The 15,288-nt window shown below is 38.5% G+C and overlaps 1 protein-coding gene across 1 annotated transcript; it reads right to left on the bottom strand.

Annotated features, from left to right (window-relative positions):
- Positions 1–521: 521 nt before the first annotated feature.
- On the bottom strand, positions 522–1,544 carry LOC131625077 (uncharacterized). Its single transcript, XM_058895976.1, has one exon. The coding sequence runs from the start codon at positions 1,542–1,544 to the stop codon at positions 522–524; it is 1,023 nt and encodes a 340-aa protein (XP_058751959.1).
- Between the last annotated feature and the right edge of the window lie 13,744 nt (positions 1,545–15,288).

Consider the following 15,288-nt stretch of genomic DNA (forward strand, 5'->3'; position numbering starts at 1 on the left):
GATACAACTTTGAGCATTCCACTAATCAAGCATATTGGGCGATATTCTTCAAGACTTAAGGGATTTTCAACTTTAGGGATTAGAGCTATAAAAGATGCAGTTACAGCTTTTGGCAGCTTACCTCCTTTGTGAAAATCTTGGATGAAAAGCACAATCTCCTCCCCTACAATGTTCCAGCACTTCTTCATAAATTCCAAGTTAAATCCGTCTGGCCCAGGCCATTTGTCTCCATTGCCTTCGAATACAGCTTGCCTAATCTCATCCCTCGTGAAGATTTCCTCCAAGCTCCTGCTCTCTTGTTCACTTAACTTGTATGGACATGGACAGTGCAGGCGCGGTCTTGTAGTATTTGGGCTTCTGAACTTTGCTTCAAAGAATTCCTTAATAACTTCTTTGACCTCCATAACCGAATCCACTACTATCCCAGCGGAATTTATGACTGATCCAATGTAATTGCTCCTATGCCTAGCTTTCATTGTCGCATGGAAAAGCCTGGTGTTATTATCGCCTTATCTTTCCCACTAGTGACTTAATTTTTGTTTGATGATGCTTTCTTTGATATGAAGTTTCTGCCAAAAATTATCCTGATATAACCTTCTGTTTACAAAATCTGCCTCTGCTAACTTTACATTTGGGATAAGCAACTTATCTTCCAACCGGTTCAGATCATTCACAATATCTTCTATCTTTAGGTCCACCATGCCAAATACGTTACGGTTCCACCATCTTAGTCTACCTCGTAAAAATCTCAGCTTCTCTTTTATGATGAAGGCTGGACTTCCTTTGAATACAACAACATTCCACTCATTTTGTATAAAACTTTGGAATTTCTTATGTTCGTACCAGCACTTCAAGACTTTAAAACTCTTTGGCCCCCAATCTAATTTGCTTGATTTTGTCCATACCGGTTTATGATCTGAAACATCCCTCTTCCCTACTTCTTGAGCCACTATTTCCCACTTTGAGATCAACGCCTCAGACAACAGAATTCGATCAAGCCGACTCCCAGCCTTGCCATTTGGCTTGATCCAAGTGAACAGACTACCCATTACTTGCAGATCAACCAGGTTCATCTCCTCAATAAAAAATTTAAATTCTTCCATCTCCACCCCTCTACTGTGGTTCTCCTTACCCCTCCTTTCCTCCCTATTTTTAACAGAGTTGAAATCTCCCCCAACCACCCATTCTCCCTGATCCAGTTTGTTTCTCCACTGAATAATTTCCAACCACATGTCTCTTTTTTCAGATAAACTACATGGCGAGTATACATTGATGAAATAAATTACCTCATCATTGATGATTACCTTTAATCCAAGGAATCCTTTTCCACCACAAGTATATTTTGGGCATAAGGCTCCTTTCCTCCAAATTGTAACGATTCCCCCTGATCTCCCTGTTGCTTCCTTAGCAGACCATTCACAATCTTTAGATCCCCACAACCTCCATACCACCTGCTTCGACATCTTTCCAATCTTAGTTTCCTGTATGAACATAACCTGTGGATTGATTTTCCAGACTATCTGGGAAATACGTTTTTGTTTCATCGTATTTCCGCTCCCACGAATATTGTATGTTGCAATGATCATTTAAGTGCCATATCTCTCTCCTTCTTTCCTGCTGCACATCTTCTGTCGCTTTCCTTCATTTCTCGAATAATTGTTTCAAAGACCTCATCATCTTCATCACCTTCGATCCCCAATACCTTTATTATGTTCCATACCTTCTTTGGGACACTTTCCATTGTCTTCCATAATCTCTTATTTCCAGTTTGAACCCCAGAGTCAGTAATTGAATCTCCTGAAACCCCTGAATTGTTTGGCTCATCATTTATCCTCACCGACCTGACCTTTTTCAGTTGGTTTTTTGAGATAGTTGGTTTCAAATTAGGGTGGACTTGGGATTGTAGCAGAGTAGTGAAATAAGAAGGAGCATACGGTATTTTCAAGGATTCGTATATCTCAACCAAGGCCTTTTTTCTATTGGACTTTAGAGGTTTTGATGGCCCAAACAGGCCCACTTGTGTGCTTGAGATAGCATCAGAATTGTCTTGGCCCATAGCTTCTGTATTGTCCAGCCCAACTCTCTCTCTCCCCTCCTCAATGACCCCACACCCCTTTTTTTCAGCCAACGTTGACTCTTTCCCCTTGTTACCTCCATTCCCATCACCATTAATAATTCCTTTTCCCGATGACTTTTGATGTACTTTTTCTGCCTCCAATATCTGGATACTCCCATAAACCAAGGCCCCTAACCCTAAGGTTAGGAATTTAAGCCGAAAATCTTAGTGCAATAATACTAGTTCATACTTCCTTCAGAGTTCATAGAAAGATGATGGATAAAAATCCGACAAGAGTATTAATTCTTCTCCATAACAATATTACTTTATCTTCATATAACTTTGCTTTTGAACCTTTCTTTATGGAGTATTTGAAAGATCTGCAATTCAAACACAATGAAGAGTTAAGACTTAATAATATGTATACTTTTAATAAAAAATTTACACAATAAATCTCATTGATAACATTATTAAGAGAATCAAAAGTAAAAAATTCATGAATTATGAGAACTTGAATCTACTAAACAAACCAACACTCAAATTGAATCTCACTCAATCAATACATTATTCTTTTGCACTCAAGACTTTGTTGAATTTTATAATGAATAATTGTAGGAAGATAGTCTACAATAAAAACACAAAGATGATAACATAAATGTGAGAATTGGAAATAGAGAACGCTGATGACAAGAAGAATGATAAGATAAGTACGGGGAGAAAAAAAAGAATAAAAAAAAAACCTCTATAGATTTGTTGTATAAAAGTAGAAACAAATAGCCTCTTTGATGTAACATTTGACATATCTACAAGAACAATGAAAAAACAATCAAATAAAAAATATGTCAAAAGAGATGGAGAAAAAAACTATAGAAAATGGTGAACGGTTTCATAACTACAACCACATTTTTTTCCATTTGTAATTGAGAATGAGTTAGTGGAGACGGTTTAAAAAATTATAGTGTTTAAGAAAGAGAAAAAAGAGAATGAGTTAGTGGAGGGTTTCCATTTTTTTCTCCTTATTTTATTTTGTTCATTAAATTAAAAAAATTATTTCTAATTCATAAACTCATTCTGTTAATCGTAGAGACATTCATTGGGCAAAATTTTTCCAATAATAACTACTGATTTAATGCATAAAAAATAGGCAGTTGAACGTAAAAAGATGATTTTTTTGGTCTCTAATAAAAACAAACATTAAATAGCTTCAATCACATTAAAATTAATTCTATAAATCCATAAACATTTATAGTAATTTATAGTTATAGTGGCCATAATTTTAATTTCATAACTATAAATTAATTATGTTTGCACGAGCTGCACCCATCAAATTAATTACATGGGCACCAATAATATTTAAATTTATTAATTAAAAAGATTATAATTTAAAAAGTTTTATTATACTTTTTTTTTTACAAAGGCAAACTTAACTTCCATTAATCAAATAAGAGGAGATACAAAGAGGAATTACGTCAAACATCATGCGTCGAGTCTAGGAATTGGCCGCCTTAGCTAAGGTGTGGGCAACCAAATTCGCTTGACGCTTTACAAACTTAACCTCAAAGTTGGGAAAAGCTAACAGTAACGACTTAATAGAGTTAATAATAACATTAAATTCGGAATTACCACAAGAATTTGACTTGAGACCATGATCAAGCACCTGAGAATCACTCTAAAAAATACATGAGAATAATGCAAATTTATAACCCCTCGAATAGCTTCCTTGAGGGCCAAAGCCTCCGCTTCAAGGATAGAAAACGTTCCGCCATCCCAAGCCGTGCCGGCAACAACAAAGTCCCCATGATCATCACGGAGACACCAACCACGGTTCGTTGTCCCTAAAATCCGATTAAAGCCCGCATCCACATTACACTTAAAGGTTCCACTAGGTGGTAGGCTCCAATGTAACGAGTTCTCAGGAGGAACGGTAGTCTGACGAACTTGTTGGGCTGAGAACCATTCTTGCCATTTGTGAAAGGCGAGCCAACCAAGCTTAGAAGCATCTTCTTTCTCCTTGTTCCATAACCAATCATTCCTGTTCTTCCATAATCCTTCTATCATAACCGCAACTCTAGTTGCAGTATTTCTGTCTTCCTTACGACAAATATCAAAGATTATAGATTTAGCATCCTGAAAAGAGTGGAGACGGGGAGATATAACATTAAACAAACCTACTGCCCGTCAAGAGGAAATCACATCCGGGCACCCAAAAAGAACATGCCAATCATCTTCGTAATTACTATCACAAGACGGATAATTAGGAACACAAGGAACATGGTGCAAACGGAGACACACTCTCGTCGGGAGACAATCCCTACAAATTCTCCAAAGAAGATGTTTAACTCTAGCCGGTGCCACAACCCCATCATAAGCTGTTCCAATTACCAGTTTTGGCCACCCTACCATTTCTATTCCTCGCCTTCATCCAGATACGATACCCCGATCTGACACTATAAGACCCATGATGTTCTTCCTTCCAAACCAAACGGTCCATCATAACATCTTCCAAAAGAGGGACTTGCAAAATATCTTTAATTACAGGAGGATCAAAGACCTCCCGAAGAACTCTCATATTCCACTGTTTAACATTAGGCAACAACAAATCTCTAACCGAAAAGGTATAGACATCATGCCTTTGAGGTCCACTCAAGCAACCCTCACGAGCATGTTAAGTGCCAAAATGTAGTTATTTTGTGTTTGTAAATAGTGGCACTTATCGATACTTTTTGTTAATACCGTTTGAATAATTCCCCGTTTTTGTGTATATTTGTATCGTTTGTGTTTTGTTACGTTTTCGCGTAAATATGTACCGTTTGATAGTTTTGTTGTCTTTTTGTAGGTATTTATGCGTGTTCAAAGCTTTGAGGAATAAAGTGTCGAAGACACGGCGACGAGCACGCGATTTTACCAATTCATCGGCGGACAAGGCTCAAAATAAGGATGATCAAATTCATCGATTTGGTTGAAACTTGTTCATTGTTAGATAGAGCATGGAATAAGCTTTCCAACGCTTCGAACCGGGCGCAAATCGGAGTTACGGTTCTCAAGATATGACCAAAATAAGATTTCAGTTTTCTGTTGAGCGGGCTAAGCGGGCTTGACCGCGCTAAGCGCGGTCTGGGAGCATTTTTGACCCGTTTGGCAGAAAGTTGGGCGCTTAGCGCGGGTTTTTGGCGCTAAGCGCGGTCTGGAGGTTTCAGAACAATAAAAAACAGCCCGCTTAGCGCGCTGGGCGCGCTTAGCGCGGTCTGCGACTTCAGTTTTGGTATTTATGTTGTAAAATCACATTTTTTAGGGTTTTTTATCATCCATTTCCCCCATGGAGTGGCTCTGGTCCAATTTTGATAGTTTAGAGGCTTAGGAAACACCATTGGGTGCGACATCATGTGGATTGATCATGGATCTGTCTCGATTTCATTGTACCGGTGAGATCTTTCCGGTTCATCTTCTCTCTTCCCTTTGTTTCATTCCAATGGTGGGTGTTGTATGCATGTTTCTACTCTTATTGTATGTATATTTGTGGATCTTGGGATCGTTTATATATTCGCTTTACAAATCATCATTGTTGTTGTTCTTGATCTTTTTGCTTAAATGCTCTGGATTTGTGTTGTTGCAGACATGGACACCATAGATCTTGATTAGGAATGATAACTGTTAGTTTCTGGGTTGCAGACATGGATTTAGGACTAACAATCGTAGTGGGTATCGAGTCTAATGCCTCCGTGTTGTTTGTGTCGGTGGAGAAATCGCTGATGTGAATAGTACGGTTGAGCTTTCGTCGGTGTTGCAGACATGGACACCGATGTGGCATCTCGAGTGATGCCCGGTGATGTTGATGCGTATTGTGAGTGTCGAGCGATAGATCTTCAGATTTAAGTATTCGACGGGTAGAACGAAATGCAATTCCATAACTATTTCTCTTAGACTATTGAGATTGTTTATCTGCTTTTATTTACTTTTCCCGCATTTACTTTCCGCACCCAAATCATGAAACTTAGAACGCGAGATAGTCGAACGGCAGTTTTTCTCAACCAATCTCTGTGGACTACGATACGATATAACCTATATCACCCGGTAATAAATAATACCTATTACTTTTTGCTTGCCGCTTTACCGCTTCAACAAAATGGCGCCGTTGCCGGGGATTGGTTTTGAGATTAATCGCATTGCGATGATTTCATGTTTTAAGTTTCGTAAATATGTTCATATGGTATATTTTGTGCATATTCTCATACTTGTGTGTTTTTGCATAGTTATACATGTTTATGTTTTCATACTTATACATGTTTGTGTGTTTGATTTTGTTCCTCTTTATTTTTGCTATTTAGCAAGGTGAAGTTGGCTAAACAAATTGAACTCGGATAGTTCGTAAATTCTAAATCTTCACTTTTCAATTTGTTTAGCCAATTAAGGATTTTGTAAATATTGTGTTTTATGTATATTTGTGTTTTTACACATACTTGTATATACTTTTGCTTTTGATTCGTTTGTTAAGTGTTTGGTCAGGTCGCTTTCTTTATGTTGCGTTTGAGGCGAAAGCATTGACGTGTTGCGAGGAAGTTATTACCATTCGCAAAAAAAAAAAGGCGTCGAGCTAACGACGTAAAATGAGCGCTTGTTGGGAGGCACCCCAACGGTTTTATTTTACCGCTTTTCTGTAAATGAGTTGTGTAGGTGATTAGTGGAGGTTTCTCTTGGTTTATGTTTTGCTGCACTGGTTTTTCATTTTCTGGTGTAGCACGCTTAGCGCGCTCACCGCGCTTAGCGCGGCCTGGGAGTTTTGTCCAGTGAACTCTTTTTAATGGTTCACTCGGCTCGCCTTTTTCCACTTCCACCAAGGCCTTATAGAGTAGTAATTATTAGTAATATGTTTTAATTCTTTTGTTGTTGTTTAGACTCAAATTTTGGCCCGATTACTTGGAATCGTATTTGGTAATTCTCCAATTTTGATTGATTCAACATGCCAATTGTGCGGTAATGATTGTTCAAATTTGTACATAGCAAGGTACTCGTTTATCGCTTTCTATAGTATAACATGTTTAGGAGACTTTTCATTTGTACATTTTTCATATTATTCATTCTTTTTGCATAACTTGTTCATGACTTGAATCACATTAGTTTCCCCTTTTTACCATAAATGTGAGGTGGCTTTCCATTGTATACATATGCGAGTGACCGACATTTCTTGTTTTAACTGGATATTATTATGTTTAATCTGTCGTTTGTATTGATTTTGTGAATGCACGAAAGTGATCAAGGCACTTGTTTGATTTTGAGCACAACTACCTTAGCCAAGTATCAATTCACCTTGTGAGTGTGTGACCATTCGTAACCCCTTTGCACCTTTTCGTCATTGTCCATTTTGTTTTTGAACTTGAGACATAGTTCACATTTTTGATGGATTTTGATTATCGTTTTTCTTGAACCTTTAACTATGATGTTTAGTTGTATTTTTACCTTGCCTTAGAAAGTAGGGAGTATTCACTTTATATTGTTGTTGAATTCAAGTTGGGGAGAGGATGTTTGCTTGTTTATGTTGTGATTGATGTGAGGTTGAGGAAAGAAAAGAAAAAAATGTGAAAAAGAAAGAAAAGAAAAAGAAAGAAAAAAGAGAAAAGAGAAAAAAAATTGAAATAGAAAATAACAAAAAGAGTTGGGAATAAGATTGTGCTAATAAGTATTGGGTTTGGTGTGAAACATGCGATGAAAAAGAAAGTTTGATTGAAATTCCTTTGTTTGGAACTTTGTGGAAGTAACTACTCCCTTAGGTTTAGGCAAGTTTTTGTTTCGATTAGCTTTAGGACTTATCGCTTGTTTGTTAACCGAGCCACATTACAACCTTTAAAGCCCTTGTGATTCGTGTCGTTGCGTTTTCGATACTATTTTTGGATGAATGCATAATTTTGTCTTTTGTTTGCAAGTTTGTCGGGTGTGTGTCAAAGTCCTCACCTTTCGGTGTTTTCCATCTACCGATGAGTTTTTGCTAGGCGTGATTCATTATTGAGCTTGTTTTTGTTTAGAATGTTTTGTATGATTATTGTACTTACGATTGGTTTCATTTTCATGCGTCGTTGTAGGATTGTGGTAAGTTTTTACTTTGTTTGTACGTTTTTGGTTTGAACTGTGCAATTGTTTCGTTTTCTAAACTGTGTTGATTCTTGATTCTTTGGATTTTTACTTTTGATTCTTTGAGTGTTTGGCCTTGTTTGAGGACAAACAAATTCAAGTTGGGGAGAGTTGTTAAGTGCTAAAATGTAGTTATTTTGTGTTTGTAAATAGTGGCACTTATCGATACTTTTTGTTAATACCGTTTGAATAATTCCCCGTTTTTGTGTATATTTGTATCGTTTGTGTTTTGTTACGTTTTCGCGTAAATATGTACCGTTTGATAGTTTTGTTGTCTTTTTGTAGGTATTTATGCGTGTTCAAAGCTTTGAGGAATAAAGTGTCGAAGACACGGCGACGAGCACGCGATTTTACCAATTCATCGGCGGACAAGGCTCAAAATAAGGATGATCAAATTCATCAATTTGGTTGAAATTTGTTCATTGTTAGATAGAGCATGGAATAAGCTTTCCAACGCTTCGAACCGGGCGCAAATCGGAGTTACGGTTCTCAAGATATGACCAAAATAAGATTTCAGTTTTCTGTTGAGCGGGCTAAGCGGGCTTGACTGCGCTAAGCGCGGTCTGGGAGCATTTTTGACCCGTTTGGCAGAAAGCTAGGCGCTTAGCGCGGGTTTTTGGCGCTAAGCGCGGTCTGGAGGTTTCAGAACAATAAAAAACAGCCCGCTTAGCGCGCTGGGCGCGCTTAGCGCGGTCTGCGACTTCAGTTTTGGTATTTATGTTGTAAAATCACATTTTTTAGGGTTTTTTATCATCCATTTCCCCCATGGAGTGGCTCTGGTCCAATTTTGATAGTTTAGAGGCTTAGGAAACACCATTGGGTGCGACATCATGTGGATTGATCATGGATCTGTCTCGATTTCATTGTACCGGTGAGATCTTCCCGGTTCATCTTCTCTCTTCCCTTTGTTTCATTCCAATGGTGGGTGTTGTATGTATGTTTCTACTCTTATTGTATGTATATTTCTGGATCTTGGGATCGTTTATATATTCGCTTTACAAATCATCATTGTTGTTGTTCTTGATCTTTTTGCTTAAATGCTCTGGATTTGTGTTGTTGCAGACATGGACACCATAGATCTTGATTAGGAATGATAACTGTTAGTTTCTGGGTTGCAGACATGGATTTAGGACTAACAATCGTAGTGGGTATCGAGTCTAATGCCTCCGTGTTGTTTGTGTCGGTGGAGAAATCGCTGATGTGAATAGTATGGTTGAGCTTTCGTCGGTGTTGCAGACATGGACACCGATGTGGCATCTCGAGTGATGCCCGGTGATGTTGATGCGTATTGTGAGTGTCGAGCGATAGATCTTCAGATTTAAGTATTCGACGGGTAGAACGAAATGCAATTCCATAACTATTTCTCTTAGACTATTGAGATTGTTTATCTGCTTTTATTTACTTTTCCCGCATTTACTTTCCGCACCCAAATCATGAAACTTAGAACGCGAGATAGTCGAACGGCAGTTTTTCTCAACCAATCTCTGTGGACTACGATACGATATAACCTATATCACCCGGTAATAAATAATACCTATTACTTTTTGCTTGCCGCTTTACCGCTTCAACAGAGCACCACGGAGCCATGGTTCATTCATGACTTTTTTGTTGTTCCCATCCCCAATACTCCACCTAAAACCTAAAGCTAGGACCTCTCGAGCCTTCCAAACACTTCTCCAAACAAAGCTGGGATTGTAACCAAGGTTAGCATCGAAAAAAGACATTCTTGGAAAGTACCTTGCTTTGAATATTCTGGACACAAGAGCTGCAGGGTTAGACATGAGAAACCAGCCCTGTTTGGCAACCATAGCCATATTAAAAGCTTTAAAGTCCCGGAATCCCAATCCGCCTTCTGCCTTAGGACATGTCAGCTTGTCCCACGCCATCCACCTAATCCCCTTACTATTCGAACCACCTCCCCACCAGAAGGAATTAATCATTCTCTCAATATCGTTGATCACAACATCCAGAATAAGAAATATACTCATAATATAGGCAGGAACTGCCTGGAGAATCGACTTTATCATAGTTTCTTTACCAGCTCTGGACAAAGACCTTCCTCTCCATGAATTAATACGTTTCCAGATGCGATCCTTAATGAAGGAAAATGTAGCCTTTTTACTCCTACCTATCAAAGAAGGCAGCCCCAGATAGTTATCGGTACCTAACACATGACGAACACCCATAACCTTAGCAAGATCCTCTTGCGCGGGAATGCTCAGGTTACGACTAAAGAACACCTCCGACTTTGTCAGATTAATCTCCTGACCAGCCGCTTTAGCATATAAATCAAGAATCTTCATGATATGATGAACTTCAGAAAGATTGGCCCTGCAAAATAAAAAACAATCGTCAGCAAAAAGCAGATGGGACACACTGGGTGCCCCTCTGCAAACTTGGATGCCATGGATATCACCCCTGGCCACAAAACTCTTAATAAGGGTGGTAAGACCTTCTGATAAAATAATGAAGAGATAAAGAGACAGTGGGTCTCCTTGCCTCAAGCCTCTTCCTGGTTCTATAGGTCCAACACTATCAGTGTTAACAAGCACAGAATAATTCACCGAAGTAACGCACATCATGATCCAGTGGATCCATTTATCCGCAAAACCCAATCTCATCAGCATCCCCTTCAAGAAACCCCAGTCCACCTTATCATAGGACTTACTAATATCAATCTTTAGAGCCAACGACGCTTTCCTACCACTCGTCTTCCTCTTCAGGTGATGGATGATTTCGGAAGCAATCAACGCATTATGTAAGATAGATCTACCTTCCACAAAAGCCGGTTGTTCTTCAGACACACACTTATCCAACACTTTTTGGAGTCTGTTAGCCAAGGCTTTCAAAACAATCTTATAAATCACATTACAAAGAGAGATGGGCCTAAATTCTTTCATAGTACTCAGATTAGTACTCTGAGGAATTAGGCAAATATTAGTATCATTAAGCGAAGGTGGAAAGAAACCTCGATCAAGCCAAATCAAAGCTGCATGGTATATATCCTCCCCACAAACTTCCCAGTACTCTTGAAAGAATGCGGGATTGAAACCATCCGGACCCGGAGACTTGTCAGGGTGCATATCGAAAAGGGCAGTCTTAACTTCCAGCATAGATAAAGGTTGAAGCAACTGAGTGTTATCGGCTTCGGTAATCTTTTGTTGAATCAAGCTAAGAACCGGATCATAATCTCCGAAGCCAACGCAGAATAGCTCTTCAAAATAATTCTTGGCAATGTCACAGAGGGAGGCTTGCTCTCTCGTTTCGCTGCCATCTTCATTTTGTAACATGTCAATCCTTTTAAAATTTTTCCTTGCAGTAGTAGATTGGTGAAAGAACTTGGTGTTCATCTCGCCATTTCGCAGCCAATGCATTTTAGCGCGCTGCCCAATATAAATCCTCTTTAAGAAGAGCTTTATTATACTCAGCCTGGGCCTCAATGAATCTTTCCCCTACAAAATCATCATTCTCCCCTCTATATAACTCCATCGTAGCTCGACAACGGTCAAGATCACTCCTCAAACTCCTTCTCCTATTTCTACTCCACACTTCCAGGTTATTAGCACAATTAACTAGACTTCCCTCCACGTTAATGTTCCCTCCGTTCAGCCACCCCTCATGAACAACGACATCAATATCTGGTTCCTGCAACCAGCTATTCTCGAAGCGAAACTTCCTCCTATAGGTGCAGCTCTGCGGAATATCACAGGATAATAAAATAGGATTGTGGTCAGAATGGGCAGCCATGAGATTTTTCAGAGAAACATGCGGGAATAAGTCCAATCATTCTAACGTTGCCATAGCCCGATCTAACCTTTCCTCAACCATATGCGCTGAGCCTCGACTTCTAACCCACGTATATTGGTATCCTTCTAGAGCAATATCTATCAGATCACAATCAGTCACAGCTTGCCGAAATCCCGTACAAAGCCAATTAGGATGAGTGTGAATCCCTCGCTTATCCTCTTGCGACAAGAGGTCATTAAAATTGCCGATAATGCACCACGGTAAGTGCGACATATTACGAATATCCCTCATCATATCCCAAGCCATCTTTCTCCTATTTCTCTCTGGAAATCCATAGTAACACGACAACCGCCAATCACCACGGTTCTCATCCTTTATAACAAGATTTATGAAGTTTCTAGTGAAGTTGCTCACACAGCAAGAACCAGTATGCCTCCAGAGGACTGCTAGTCCACCACTCCTTCCCTCCACATCAATAGACAAACACACTTCAAATTTCAGCGTAACATGAATAGCTTCCAACCTACGACTGTTAGTCAATGTTTCTGATAGAAAAATAATATCCGGACGATGCTGCTGAGCCAGCTTTTTCAAATTCGGAATTGCACACGGATTGCTCAGACCCCGGCAGTTCCAGCTTAAGATTTTCATGATTCCCGGCAGTCCTGGCTGCCAGAACTTGCCGATAAAAAATGCTGAGTTGTTGCACTCGAATTTAAAGTCTTGACAGTTTCATCGACCACCTCACGTCTTCGCTTTTTTTCGCCATGTTCCCCCTCTACTTGGTTCAGCTGGACACTAGGTTGGTGTAAGTGTAAGGGACTGCTGCTGCAATGATCTGAAAGAGATAGGAGAATTGGTTCCATGTTAACGGTACTGTTGCGGGTATCTTCATGTGTTTTATGGGATAGTTGACTGGGTTTGGAAGAGTTGGTTTTAGTTTTGAATTTAAAAGGCTTAGGGTTAAGGGAGAGCATCAATTGTGTAGTGTGGATTGACAAAGGTTGTTGAGAAATTTGTGTAGAATTTTGTTTTGTGTGCATGAAGGAGTCTGGTTGGTTAATGTTTGGTTGGGTTGCTAAAATCGTGGTTTCGTTTGTTGGTGGGGGTGAAATCAATTGCAAAGAGGAATTGGTGGGGTCCGCTGGTTTAGGGGTAGTAGGGATAGTCAAAACGGTTGTCTTGTGTGGGGAATACATCTGTCCCATAGGAGAATTAATTGGTTTCTGTGCATTTAAGGGAATAGGGAAACATTCTTGGAATGTTTTTATTTGACTCTGAACATGTCCACCACGTGGGGGAACATAATGAGCAATTTTTGCAAGATCATGATTCACCAATGATAAGGCTTTAATGCCATTGAAATTGCTTTCAATTGGCTGATTTGGTCGAGGCGTGTATTGTGCATCAGCGAAGGCCTCAGGTGGGGTCCGCTGCTCTTCCACAGGATCATCACGTGCGCCCTTCTAGCCGTGGGATTCACGCGCATACTGACTTTTGGTACCTCTCCGATCTCCACTACTTGTCTCCTCCTCCAGCCACCGTGAAGGTGCCCCTCCGCCGCCATACCGCCTTGTCTCAGCTTTAATTTCCGACGACCAACCCCTAGTCCCATCATCTTCTACCATAGCAAACCTAACTTCACATCGTTGCTCAGAATGTCCCAGTATACCGCATACATAGTAGAATAAACTTAACTTCTCATATTTAAAATTAACAGTACACCATTCCCCTCCTTTATTCTTCACTTTAGTGTTCTGCTTCAAAGGTTTGCGGACATCAAGCTTGACTCAGATTCTCATATATTGTTTCCAAAAACTCGTATTATTCTGCTTATCATAGTCCACAAAGGAACCAATAAAATTTGCCAGTGTCGTACCAACTTTCTCCATCATGAGTCCTGCAGGAAGGTTATGAATCTGGACCCAGAAATCCACAAAGTAAAGAGCTATATTTTCTATCTGCACACCGATTCTCAACCTCTTCAGAATTAATAGATGACCATCATATGTTCAGGGGCAGCCGTTAAGAACAGCCTCCATATCCAATTTATGAGCAAATTGGAACAAGTAGAGACCGTTAGCTTCTTTGATCGCAACACCCTTGAGCGGTCTCATGATATCCGCCATTCGCGATTTCATAGACACAAAATGGATAGGCCTGTCGCAAAGGAATCTCCAGACAATGCACAAACTTAATTCCTCCGCTATTACCGTATCTTCCTCCACATCGAAACAAAAACCCTCTTCCCCTCCTTCATCCCCTAAGGACAGATCTGCGAAACTCGAGCTTGCCATAATGTGCTTGCAAAACCAAACTTGAAAGACCAAGAACCAGAAAGAAAGAAACAAGACTTCTCAATTGAGAAGAAAGACCAAGCCCTAGCAGAGCCTTCTCAAAAGAGAAGAAAAAAGTATTTGCATCAATATTACGTAAAAGTTTTATTATACTTATGTTTAATAATTTTTTTTGGGTACAACACGTTTGATAAAATTATATAACTTAAATGTAATGAAATACAATTTTTTATTTAATATGTAATATTTGATAAGCTTTATTTATAATTTATTTCAACGAAGTAAGAATTCCCCTTTGAAAAGTTTAAAGAAAATGTTGAGTTGATATTTTTATTTATAATCTATTTATTTTTATTTTATTTAAAGAGAAAACGAGTATATATATATATATATATATATATATATATATATATATATATATATATATATATATATATATATATATATATATATAAATATATATATATATATATATAAATATAATAATTTTTAAAGTCATATTCTTATTTTTTGATATATAGTTTATTATCCTTGCGACAAATATTTTTATGTATAAAATAAAAATTCCCTTAAAAATAAATTAATTAATAAATTTTTAACCTAGCATTAAATTTATAAAAAGTTTTTTTCGACGTTGCAAAAATTAACTTATTATAACGATTTATATTAGTCGTCGCAATATGCATATGAAAAAGTTGTATCCATAATCTTCAAGGGGAAAGCTTTTTGCTATGATGTGGTTTGTTCCAATATCATCTTCCTTTCGTGGAGTTGGTTGTCTTTTGGTTATTCCAAGTTTAGTGCCATTTATTATGAATGGTTTAAACTTCCTTTATCCTGTTCAAACGCTATTTAGCGTCTCTTTGTAAGGGTTGCACCCCTAGTGCGAGCTATATAATCAATTGCTTATTAAAAAAAAATTTCAACAAAAATATTTACTGTTGCGATAGGCCATTTTTCCCAACAGTAATGAAATTGTTGAGAAAATAATAACTTATTACAACGACTAAAATTAGTCATTGCTATATGTATGTTATTGCCAACAAATTTAAAGTCGCTGAGAAA

This window comes from Vicia villosa, unplaced genomic scaffold, assembly GCF_029867415.1.
Source record: "Vicia villosa cultivar HV-30 ecotype Madison, WI unplaced genomic scaffold, Vvil1.0 ctg.000182F_1_1, whole genome shotgun sequence".
NCBI classification, from domain to species: Eukaryota; Viridiplantae; Streptophyta; class Magnoliopsida; order Fabales; family Fabaceae; genus Vicia; species Vicia villosa.